Source organism: Theropithecus gelada, chromosome 7a, assembly GCF_003255815.1.
Source record: "Theropithecus gelada isolate Dixy chromosome 7a, Tgel_1.0, whole genome shotgun sequence".
In the NCBI taxonomy this organism is placed as follows: Eukaryota; Metazoa; Chordata; class Mammalia; order Primates; family Cercopithecidae; genus Theropithecus; species Theropithecus gelada.
In genome coordinates this window covers 41,165,853-41,178,291 of record NC_037674.1, presented here as the reverse complement: position 1 = coordinate 41,178,291, position 12,439 = coordinate 41,165,853, and the positions used below count along the sequence as shown (strand labels likewise).

The 12,439-nt window shown below is 34.4% G+C and overlaps 1 protein-coding gene and 1 non-coding gene across 3 annotated transcripts in view; both read left to right on the top strand.

The window, feature by feature from the left end:
* DENND4A (DENN domain containing 4A) overlaps positions 1-12,439 on the top strand; it is a 130,130-nt gene that overhangs the window by 87,859 nt on the left and 29,832 nt on the right. The window contains exons 17-23 of one of the 2 annotated variants that reach the window (XM_025390372.1): positions 203-409; positions 817-945; positions 1,512-1,653; positions 2,036-2,164; positions 4,974-5,090; positions 5,860-5,991; positions 10,934-12,030. In XM_025390372.1, the coding sequence (XP_025246157.1) occupies positions 203-409; positions 817-945; positions 1,512-1,653; positions 2,036-2,164; positions 4,974-5,090; positions 5,860-5,991; positions 10,934-12,030 (1,953 nt within the window). The remainder of the gene's footprint in view (positions 1-202; positions 410-816; positions 946-1,511; positions 1,654-2,035; positions 2,165-4,973; positions 5,091-5,859; positions 5,992-10,933; positions 12,031-12,439) is intronic. The other variant, XM_025390373.1, reaches the window with a different exon arrangement.
* Positions 5,423-5,526, top strand: LOC112628192. Its single transcript, XR_003120362.1, has one exon. It is a non-coding gene; the product is annotated as a small nucleolar RNA U13 (small nucleolar RNA).

Below are 12,439 nucleotides of genomic sequence, written 5' to 3'. Positions count from 1 at the left end.
AACTAGTTCTCTTGTTCTAGAAATTTATTTTATATGCTGTTTAATACAGGTGCAAACAGAAACTTGAAAACACTTTAATTACAGACATATTTTGTTATGGAAACATTATAAAAGCTTGTGACTTGTACTTGTTTAGCATTCAGTTAAATAAAGATGCCTAAGTGCATAAATTTATTAGTTAGATCTTTATATTTTTTTCCAGGAAATTAAATCAGCACATAAAATTGCAAAGAGGTACTCTTCCATCCCTCAGATGTGGTCTAGGTGTCTACTGCGCCACTGTTATGGACTGTGGTTTATTTGTCTCCCAGCTTATGTGAAAGTCTGTCATTCAAAAGTCAGGGCTCTGAAAACAGCATATGATGTGCTTAAAAAAATGCAGTCAAAGAAGATGGATCCACCTGATGAGGTAACAATTATTTTATTGTTATATATATTTTTTGAGACAGGGTCTCACTCTGTCACCCAGGCTGGAGTGCAGTGATAGTCACAGCTCACTGCAGTCTTAACCTCTTGGGCTCAAGATGCAATCCTCCCATTTTAACCTCCCAGATAGCTGTGACTACAGTCATGTGCCACCACGCCTGGCTAATTTTTAAATTTTTTTGTAGAGACAGAGTCTCACTATGTGGTCTAGGTTGGTCAGAAACTCCTGGGCTCAAGAGATTCACCTGCCTTGCCCTCCCAAAATGTTGGGATTATAGGCATGAGCCTCTGTGCCCTGCCACAATTATTGTTTAAAATGCATTATTTTGTTCTAGATTTGTGTACATGGTGACATCTGTGTGTCTGTACAATTTTGAACTTGTATTTCAGGTATGCTACCGCATTCTTATGCAACTCTGTGGACAATATGATCAGCCGGTGCTTGCAGTTCGAGTGCTTTTTGAAATGCGGAAAGCTGGTATTGACCCCAATGCCATTACTTATGGTTATTATAATAAGGTAAATACCTTGGTTTAACAGATAAAGAGTATTATTTTTGTCATTATGCAGTGTTAAATTTAATGGCAGAAATAATTTATGCAGGAGGTTATTTGGCATTTATTTTCAAGTATATAAAATACATTTTGTCAGTCAAGGAAGACTTTAGTTCTCTTTTATGTTATACAGTCTACTTTGATTTTTTCTTTCTTTGAAACAGGGTCTCACTCTGTTACCCAGGCTAGAGTGCAGTGGTGCAATCATGGTTCACTGTAGCCTTGACCTCCCATGCTCAATTGATCTTCCCACCTGAGCCTCCTGAGTAGCTGGGAGTACAGGCATGTGCCACCATGCCTGGCTAATTTTCATATTTTTTGTAGAGGCGGGGTTTCACCTTGTTGCCCAGGCTGGTCTTGAATTCCTGGGCTCAAGTGATCCACCTGCCTCAGCCTCCCAAAGTGCTGGGATTACAGGCATGAGCTACCACGCCTGGCCTGCTTTGATATTCTTTAGCTTTATTCTGAAACCAATATATGTTCACTTATAAAAATTATTTTACTAATTATTTTATTTTGTTGAATGAATAGGCTGTTTTGGAAAGTACCTGGCCTTCAAGAAGTCGTAGTGGCTATTTTCTCTGGACAAAAGTAAGAAATGTTATTTTAGGAGTAACACAGTTCAAAAGAGCTTTAAAGAAACATGCACACTTATCACAAACAACTCTCTCAGGTAAGGGATGTGTGTTTTACTTGTTCTTCAAAATTAATTGACTAGCTACAGTTTACATTTTTAGAAATTTTAAACAGTTTTACAATATTGAATGTTTTAGTTTTTAGTTATTAAGCAAATTATATCACTCTTCCCATTTAGAAACCACCGGATTTCACTTCTGTTTAAATGTTTCAACTTCTGACCACCTTCGTGTGTGTTGTTTTCGTGTTCATTAATAACCCTCAATAGGTTTCTTTGTTATAGTTGTATTTTGCTAAGTATGTGGCACTTTTCATGTTCAGTATTACATTGGTGGATTATTAGCTTGAGCAACAAATTAATGTGTATATTTGGTACCTCTTTGAGTAGTAAAATGCTGTCAAATTGTGTTCTTAAGCAGATGGCAGTGACCTGGATGCTGTTAGTCATGGCAGCATGGATAGTGGTCATGGGACACACACTGTGGAGCAGGCACCTTTTAATACGGGTTTAATCAAAGTGTATGCTACTGATGATAGATCTAGTACAGGTTTGTGTATGCTTATGTATACATTTATTATAGTACATTTTTAAAACTAGATTTGGTAGCCTAAGTTTTTTTACATTTTCATTTTCAGTGATATGTTTAACTGTCACTTTTTAATTTTATATATTAAGTATTTGATTTGATATTAGATTTAATAACTATATGGAATTTTATTATTTGAATAGAAATAAAAGTTTTAAGAGAGGTTATAAATCACTTTATTCTACTATTTAATACATGATAATCCAGTTAATTCTGCGTAGACATAGATCTCTTTACCCTATCATTTTCTTATAATAAATTCTTTGAAATTATGAAAATGATATTAGAATTTTTTAAAAAAGCATAGCTCTGTATCTAAGTTAATAGTATTATACCAACATCAGTTTCCTGGTTTTGACAATGTACTATGATTATGTAAGGTATTATCACTGGGGGAAGCTAGGTGAATAGTACCAAGGAACTCTCTGTACTGTAATGTTTTTTTAACTTCTGAATCTTAAGTGATTTTAAAAGTTGTAATAAAAAATTTTAAATATATAAAAATATAGCATTCTAAGGCTGGGTGTGGTAGCTCACGCCTGTAATCCCAGCACCTTGGGAAGCCAAGGTGGGTGGTTCACTTGAGCCCAGGAGTTTGAGACTGTCTGGGCAACATAGCAAAACCCTGTCTCTACAAAAATACAAAAATTAGCTGGGCATGGTGTCCCGTGCCTGTGGTCCCAGCTACTAGGGAGACTGAGATAGGAGAATTGCTTGAACCCAGGAGGTTGAGGCTGCAGCGAGCCATGATCAAGCCACTGCACTCCAGCTTGGGTGACAGAGCAAGACCTTGTCTCAAAAAAAAAAAAAATTTTATATATATATAAAATAATATATGTATAATACTATATATGTATGTGTAATAGTATATGTATAATGTGTGTATAATACATATACACATAATATATGTATATGTATTTATGTGTATACAGAATTGTATATTTTATGTATATATTTATATATGTGTATATAGAATTGTATACTTCAGTGCTAGAATTATAGCACCAAAGATGGCATTAATTTCAGAGAAGTATAAGATTTGTATATCAGCTGTTCTTAATTATTATTACAATTGACATGCAAAAATTATTTACATAATTCTGTTCTTTTTATTACATTTCAAAAATTACACATGACTTTTGACTACAGATAAGAGCAAGCTCTTAAAGGACAGAAACTTTAAAAATTGAAGCATTACTAATAAAATATGAAGGCCCATATCTCTGCAAATGTCAATATTATTTTGGTCTGTCTTGCTTTATACTTACTTTTAAGTTTAATAAATGTAAGCTAATTTTGTTGAAATGTAATATTCATAGTTATTCTTCCTTGATTGGTTTTATTCCTTGATTATGCAGTGTGATTTTAATCAGTTGTAATAGTTATCCTTTGGCATTATCTCTTACAAACGAAGAAATCTTATCTTTTAACTGTGGCTTTTAAAAAGGCTATCTTAAAATAGTGCAAAACCTAATAAAAGCATGAATTTTATCGAGATAATTCTCAGATTTTTCTATTTATAGTTTCTTTAGAAATGGACCTGAAGTTTGATTAGAAAAAATAAAAACTCAAAATTATAACAAAAATATTAAACTAAATATCTAGTGATATATAATATAATTTCTTTAGAGAGTGCTTTACAAGCTTGTAAACATTTTTCATATATAGTCTCATATAATAATAACAACCTTATGTTTTACAAATTTGGGAACTTCAAATCCAAACAAAAAGGTTACATTGTTACTTAAAATCACATGTCTCCTGAGATAAAGAACTAGGATTCAAAACCTTATCTTTTGAGACTAATCTGGTAAAAACAATTTTCTAAAAATGATGCAGAGTCTCTTTAGCAAAACAGTGTATTAGAAGTTTTTTTTATATTGATAGACCTTTTTCCTTTCTTTGAGACAGCATCTCACTGTGTTGCCCAGACTGGAGTGCAGGGGTGCGATCATAGTTTACTGCAGCCTTGAACTCCTGAGCTCAAGTGATCTTCCCACCTCAGCCTCCCAAGGAGCTGGGGTCTATAGGTGCATGCCACCATGCCTGGCTAAATTTTTTTTTTTTTTTTAGTAGAGATGAGGTCCCACTGTGTTGCCCAGGCTGGTTTCAAACTCCTGGGCTCAAGTGATCTGCCTGCTTCAGCCTTCCAAAGTGCTGGGATTATAGGCATGAATCACTGCACCCAGCCCCTTTTGCTTTTCTTAACAATATCTTTAACACTAGATTTTTATCTCATCCCCATATATTTGTACTTATATGCAGTTCAATGATTATTCAGCTAAAATTTTTTAAAAATTAATTTCCTATCAAATTTGAAGAAATCCAATTTTTTAGTAAAGTCATTTAGACATTTAGCTCTAGTGACCTATGTGTGAATGTTCTGTTATAAATTCTTTGCAGATTTCTCCATTGCTTAGTTGAAACTCAAACTTTCAACTAGAAAGGTCATGGACTTGTATAAAGAATGTGTGGTTTGTCTGTGTCTTTTGGAGCTCATATAGTAGTGTGAATGTACATAGTTACTTTTGACTACAGTGTGGAACCAAGAGTAAATTATTTCGAGATCATCCCTTTCTTATATTAATAGAGATGATGGAAGGGATAGCTAACAATGCTTTAAGGGTAGCTGACAAAATAATGCTTTAAATTGGAAGTTGTCCAGAAAAAATATATGAGAAAATCCAAACACTAGTATGTTGCTCCTAATTCCAGTTGCACTCACTAAAGAAGTTTGTGATAGAGTTTTGTTTCTTTTTGTTTTTACCAGGTGGCCAGTCTGATCTTGGATATAATTCATTATCTAAAGATGAAGTTAGAAGAGGGGATACATCTACCGAAGACATTCAAGAAGAAAAAGATAAAAAAGGCAGTGATTGTAGTTCCTGTAGGTATTGTTTAAGTTGATATTGTATAAAATTGTGAACTTACATTCATAGAAAATGCAGGTGATTTTATAAAAGTTCTGGTTTTACTTTCCATTTTTCCATCATAACTCTTTCTTGTCTCCCATTATGTGCCCCCTCAGCCACCACATACTCTCATACAAATGCTTTATGTATGAAGTATATAGTCTCAGTGGCAAAACACTTCCCAAGTCAAATACCATTAGAATGAATGCTATGTGACTCCCAAAATACATGTATTTAGTGGAAGTGTATATACATTTGTTGAAACAGTATTTCTTTTTTGAGATTTAACAATATTTGAAAGCTTGTGATCCTTTTGTAGTTCATGGGCATGATGATTGGGTAGTCAAGCATGTTTGTGAGATGTGCCACCCTTGAACCTTGTTACAACATCAGCACATTACCCATCTGACCTGAAGAAAGAAAAAAAAAGTTTGTTTAATGGATTGTGATTATATTTACCCCCTTCCCCACTCCACCAAAAGCACTCCTTTACAATAAATGAGGAAATATAAAGTTTATACATGGACCTCATGCATGATCAGTATTCAGTAGTTTGATCTACACTTCAAGGCCTCAAATAAGTGAAATCACTTATTTGTGGTTGACAAACAGATATAGAGGTGTTCCGTATTTTCTTATCACCTGTTTTCGAGTAAAAATATGTAGAACTGAAAACTTCTCTTGATACCTCCTACAGTGTATGTAGATTTCATTTTATTAATATTTTTGTTTTCATCTTTCCAGTGTCAGAGAGTGAGAGTGCAAAAGGAAGTGCTGATTGCCTTCCTAAGCTCAGTTATCAGAATTCTTCCAGTATCGTTCGCCTCCCTGGTACAAGTAACAACAGTGCTGATAAAATATCAGGAGAAAGCATGGGTAAGTTGAATAGTACACTTGTGTTCTGTGCAGAATAAATTGTATCTGTATGACTAGTGAATAATTATTTTTTTAATAGTCTTAATTCTCCAAGGTGATTTTAAAAACTATTTTGTGCAGCCTCTCATGGTATAGCTTAGTAACTTGAGTTCTATATTTTATAACATGCTGTGTTCAAGCTTGTATTATACAAGGCATAGGGGCAAACCTCCAGCTTGTATACTCTTTTGAGTTTAGACTCTTGGTACTTTTTGGAAGGGGAAAGTGAGATCAGTAGAGGTGATGAGTCTGAGGGTACCATACAGCTAGTTAAGTTTCAGATGAAGCATATGGTTTATTAGTTTTCATATTATTCCTGTTTTTCCAGAGGCAAAAGGATAGTCCTTCAGATAGTTTAAGTAACAATACCCAATAATTTTTCTTTTCAAAGTCATCTTATATATTATTTTATATTTATTAATATAGAAATGCTTGTATCAAAGAGGATATTAGCACCACTTTAAAGATGAGAAAACTAAAGCATACTTCAGTGATTGGCAGGTCACATAAATTATCAGTAGTTAATAGAAAAGTCAGATTAGAAGTAGAATAATATTTGGCCTCAAAGTTTTTTTACCAGACCATTTTCAGGGGATTAAATAGACATAAGTAAGATTCAGAGTTTTTAGTGTTAGTAGTGTGATTACCTAATAAATTTTTTTGTGTTACCTTACTTTTGCATGATGTTGTAATATAAAAAATATTGAAGAACATGTGCGATCTAGACTGAAATATCTCTGTTTTTAAATGGCCTTGCTGCAATGGTGTTTGGTTTTTTTTGCAACACAGTTAGATATGCCTCTAGCTCAGGGAAAGGCAAACTAAGGCCCGAGGACCAAATTTGCCCTGAACCCTATTATTATAGTAGCCTGCAAGCTAACCAAGCCACGATGGTTTTTATAGTTTTAAATTGTCAGAAAATAAGACTAATATTTAGTACACATGAAAATTTTATGAAATTCAGACATCAGTTTTCATAAATAAAGTTGTGGGAACACAGGCATGCTCATTCATTTACATATTATCTGTGGCTGTTTTTGCATTGCAACAGCAGAGTTCAGTAGTTGTGACCGACACCACGTGGCCTGCGAAGACTACAATATTCACTCTTTAGCCCTTTATAGAAAAAGTTTGTGGAACCCTACTCTATCTATCAGACAAACAAAAGAAAGTTAGATCACCTATAACTCTTTTTTTGTATGTCTTTGTTAGATAATTATTATAACATAAACATTAAAAAATTTTCATCAGTGTCATAGAGTTGTTTCACAACCATTTAGTCCTTTGTAACTAATTTTCTAATTATAACTCTTAACTTGCGTTTGATCTTTATTTTACTGTTCTTTCATTGCTGTCTGTTCATGCTTGCCCTCCTCTTAGGATCTGTGTTTAATTTTTTTATTTAAATATGATTGTAAACCATCCTTTGATCTTCACATTTTGTCAGAATAATAAGCATCTGGCTAATCATCTGGCTTTCAGTTACCCTACATGCTGAACAAGTGAATTTTATAAACGTCTAGAGTAAATTTCTTTGGTGTGAAGTAAAGTTATTAGTTTATCCTTGATGCTTTTGGCTTGAAAACTCTCATCTGTTAAGTACTGTGGGTTTTTTACTGCTGCCAAAGACCATACGTGGGATATATAGGAATACTTACTATATACTTGTACATACTAGGATTTAAAGCATTTTTCGGGTTTATTTATGTTTTGCAGTACAATATATGAATATTTTATTTATATATAATATAAATATATATTATAAATATATATTTATTAATATATTTTAATAATATATAAATTAATATATTTATATATTTAATAATATATATAAATAAAATATATTTTATATATTTTATTTGTGTTTGTGTGTATATATATATATACATATACAGGAGTAGAATTAACAAAGATATGTTTTAATGTTTGATTGGATTAAATCAAACATTGAAATCATCACCCTGTCTTGATTTTTTTTTTTTTTTTTTTTTTTGAGACAGAGTCTCACTCTGTTGCCCAGGTTAGAGTGCAGTGGCACGATCTTGGCTCACTGCAACCTCTGCCTCCCGGGTTCAAGCGATTCTCATGTCTCAGCCTCCCTAGTAGATGGGATTACAGGTGCGCACCACTGTGCCTGGCTAATTTTTGTATTTTTAGTACAGACGAGGTTTCACCATGTTGGCCAAGCTGGTCTCAAATTCCCAACCTCAGGCAGTCCACGTGCCTCGGCCTCCCAAAGTGTTGGGATTACAGGCGTGAGCTTCTGCTCCTGCCCTCATGATCATCTTGAGAATTTAATGTTTTGATATAAATACATATTGAATTACTGAGTGTCCAACCTCAGAGAAGTTTAATTCTGAGATGTTTCTCAAGCCTAATTCTGGTTTTAGTGTGCCTTTACTTTTTATCCTTAACTACCCATAATATAATACATTAATATAATATAATGTATTATATTCCAGGTTGGTTTGTTGGCTGCAGTTACTGCCTAATAGACAGTATTCATTCAGTAAATGTTCTTTTAGATTCTACTATATTTCAGGTGCTACTGGGGGTATATTATAATAAGAAACAAAAAATAAACATGGATCCTGCCTTCATGGAGAAAGCAGGTAGAAGGGATGGGAAGACATTGATCAAGTAAATGCAAAAGTATTCTTAGATTAAATACAATGAAAAAGGACAGTAGGTTGCTATGAGAACATATAATAGATATGTCTTGGGTTTGGGGTTGTTAGTCAGGGAAGACTTCCTTCAGCATATCATTTTTAAACTTAAATTTCAAATATGAGTAGAAAATAAATGAGGGTAGAGATCAGAAAGGAGGAATTGAGAGGGTGCATTCCAAGCAGAAGGAAGCATGTATAAAAAGGCTGTTTAGTAGAAAGGAATCCCACAGCATGTTCAAAGATCTGAGAAAAGGCTAGTATATCAGCTAGGCATACTTTCAGCTTTAAGTCTCAGAATATGTGATTAACAGTGCTTAAAGAAGTTGCAGTTTATTTTTCTTAAATAGGAAATTCAGAGGTAACCACTTGCTCTAAATGTTGGCTTAGGGGTTTTGCCATCAGTTCTTTTGACCTAACCATGATTATAGTATAGCCACTGGTAACTCCACACATCACCTATCCGATCAAGGCAAAAAGAATGGGAAGAGAAACACCAGCCGTATCTATTTCTTTTGTCAGGAAAGAAGTTTTTCCAAAAACCCTCAAAAACTATACCTTAATATCACTGGCTGGAATTATGTTATAGAGCCACCTAGCCCAAGGAAGTTAAATAGTTTGCAGTCTTTGTGTTAGAGGCATGCAGCATCCAGCCTAGCATGTGTAATTTAGCATGTGTGTAAACTTAGGATCAGGCAAACTTTTTTGTAAAAAGCCGAATAGTAAATATTTCAGGCCTTGCAGGGCACATAGAATCTCTGTTACCTAGTCTTCTGGGTGCATGATTTTTACAACCCTTTGCAAATGTAGAAACCATTTGAGACTGTACAAAAACAGGCCTCAGGCTAGATTTGGCTCATGGGTATAGTTTGCAAACCTCTGGTAAAGTCTGATAACCAACTTGGTCTTCAGGTCGTAGCATATCACTGACTTTGCAAAGGAACCCTTGCAAATGCAATTCCAGAGTATTATCTTTGGTTACAAGATTCCTCCAGGTCTTTAGTAATATTTAACCTGTGAAGCAGAAAATTTCCCAGAATATCAGAAGAAAGTGTGTTCTTGATTTCCTATGTCCTCAATCATAAGCTGATGAAAAAACAATAAACTTTGCCTCTCTGATATGTCATTTTTCTTGTTAATGGTATATGCTTATTAAGTAATATTAGATGTAGGCTTTTATGACCTCTAGTATCCACTCTTTTCTCTTGCCCTGCCATTTGCATACATCACATGACAAGAAAAGGCACATTTTCAATACCTGCCTGACTATAGAGAGCTAATTCTGTGGATAAAGCACATAAGAAGAATAGTCGATGATACTATACCTAGACTAATGCTTTAGAGGACTCCCACATATAGTAAGAACAATTAAAGCGATCAGAGATCTAGATTTCTGCTTAAAATTTAGTATTTTCATCTAAGTAATTTGGTAGAAAGCAGTGAACAGTATTTCTAAATGTGAAGTGGCCATTAACATTTGACTGGTATAAATGTGCAAGCAATATGTTAAGCAAGGGTAAAATTATTTAGCCACATTAATTTAGCTAAAATTATTTAGGATTTGGAGTTTTGAAAAATAGCCTTTATGGATAAAGTTAGCATCTATTTTGTTTTGTGTTTTGGATGTTTTTTCTTTTTTCATTTTAGTAAGCAGAAGATTCACAATTTTGGCTGGGCATGGTGGCTCACGCCTATAATCCTAGCACTTTGGGAAGCCAAAACAGAAGTATTTGTTGAGCCCAAGAGTTCCAGACCAACTTGGGCAACATAGTGAGACCCTGTGTCTACCAAATTAAAAAAAAAAGGAAGACTCAGAATCTCAAGGTCATCTAGTACAGCCACAATTGTAAAACCATTGTAATTTATTTAGTGGAATTAGTAAGTATAAATCTTAATTGATGACATCTTTAAAAAGCGATCCATCCTAATGTCTAGGAGCATGCCCTTTATAATTGGACAAATCTGAATTTGAATCTCAGTTCTGTCTCTTAAGGACTGGGTTACTCTGAGCTAGATAATTAATCTCTCTGAGTGTTCCTTTTTTCTCAACCCATAAGGATGTTGGAATGTTTACAGTAGGAAATACAAGTAAAGTGTCTAGTATAGTATCTGTCAAATAGCAGACACTCAGTGAGTACTTGCTATTATCGTTTTCATCACTAGAATTTTAAATATTTAAAATGACTTCTATTTGCTATTATATTTTCATGGCTAAAAGCACTTTACTTGTTTTTCAGAAAGCACACCTGAGCTGCTCTTAATATCATCTCTTGAGGATACAAACGGAACAAGAAACATTCAAAGTAGATGCTTCAGGAAAAGACATAAAAGTGACAATGAAACTAATTTGCAGCAGCAAGTGGTCTGGGGAAATAGAAACCGTAATCTTAGTGGAGGGGTACTGATGGGATTTATGCTCAATAGAATTAACCAGGAAGCCACCCCTGGAGATATAGTTGAAAAATTGGGAGCTGATGCAAAAATTCTTTCAAATGTTATCTCAAAAAGCACAAGACCAAATACTCTTGATATTGGGAAGCCACCTTTAAGATCAAAAAGAGACAGTCTAGAAAAGGAATCTAGTGATGATGATACACCTTTTGATGGTTCTAACTATTTGGGAGATAAAGTGGAATCTCCTGTTATTTTTGACTTAGAAGACTTAGACAGTGAAACAGATGGATCAAAAGCAGGATGTGTTGCTACGCAAAATCCCAAGAGTATTCAACGTATGAACAGCAGCTTTTCAGTAAAACCTTTTGAAAAAACTGACGTTGCAACAGGATTCGATCCCCTCTCTCTTTTGGTTGCTGAGACTGAACAGCAGCAAAAAGAAGAAGAGGAGGAGGATGAAGATGATAGCAAAAGCATTTCAACACCATCTGCTAGGCGTGATTTAGCTGAAGAAATTGTGATGTATATGAATAATATGAGCAGCCCTTTGACAAGTCGTACACCAAGCATTGATTTACAACGAGCATGTGATGATAAATTAAATAAGAAAAGTCCACCATTGGTCAAGGCATGCAGAAGATCTAGTCTGCCTCCTAATTCTCCTAAGCCAGTGAGACTTACCAAATCTAAAAGTTACACAAAAAGTGAGGAGAAGCCAAGGGAGAGACTTTGGTCTTCTCCAGCCTTCTCACCTACTTGCCCATTTAGGGAAGAATCTCAGGATACATTAACCCACTCATCACCTTCATTTAACTTAGATACACTACTAGTACCTAAACTAGATGTTCTAAGAAACAGTATGTTCACTGCTGGAAAAGGAGTTGCAGAGAAAGCAAGCAAATGGTATTCAAGATTCACCATGTACACCACATCATCTAAGGTAAGTTTGGTTAGTATTTGCTACTTTTACTGTCGCACATACACACCCATCACCACCAAAAGCCTCTTACTTGTTTTAACTATTCTTCCTAAACATAGCTTTATAAAAAGGACTCATGGGGTGTGTAAGTTTTGTTAAGTATCAGAATTGGAACTGAAATAATAACTTCAAAGAAAAGAAAATTTACTAAGGTTATATTTGTAATTCAGTTTTGAAAGACAGTGATTTGTAGCTGGAGTAAGAATTAGTGTTACATGAAAGTACTTACTGAATTTCAATATTTCCTTCAAGATGCAGATTGTTTTTCCAGATAGTGTGTCCAATATGCCCTCAAAAATTACCAGTCAGGTATGTGGTTTGCCCTTCTGGTTAGGATGGAGTAACTTACAGTAGACTTACATACCTTCCC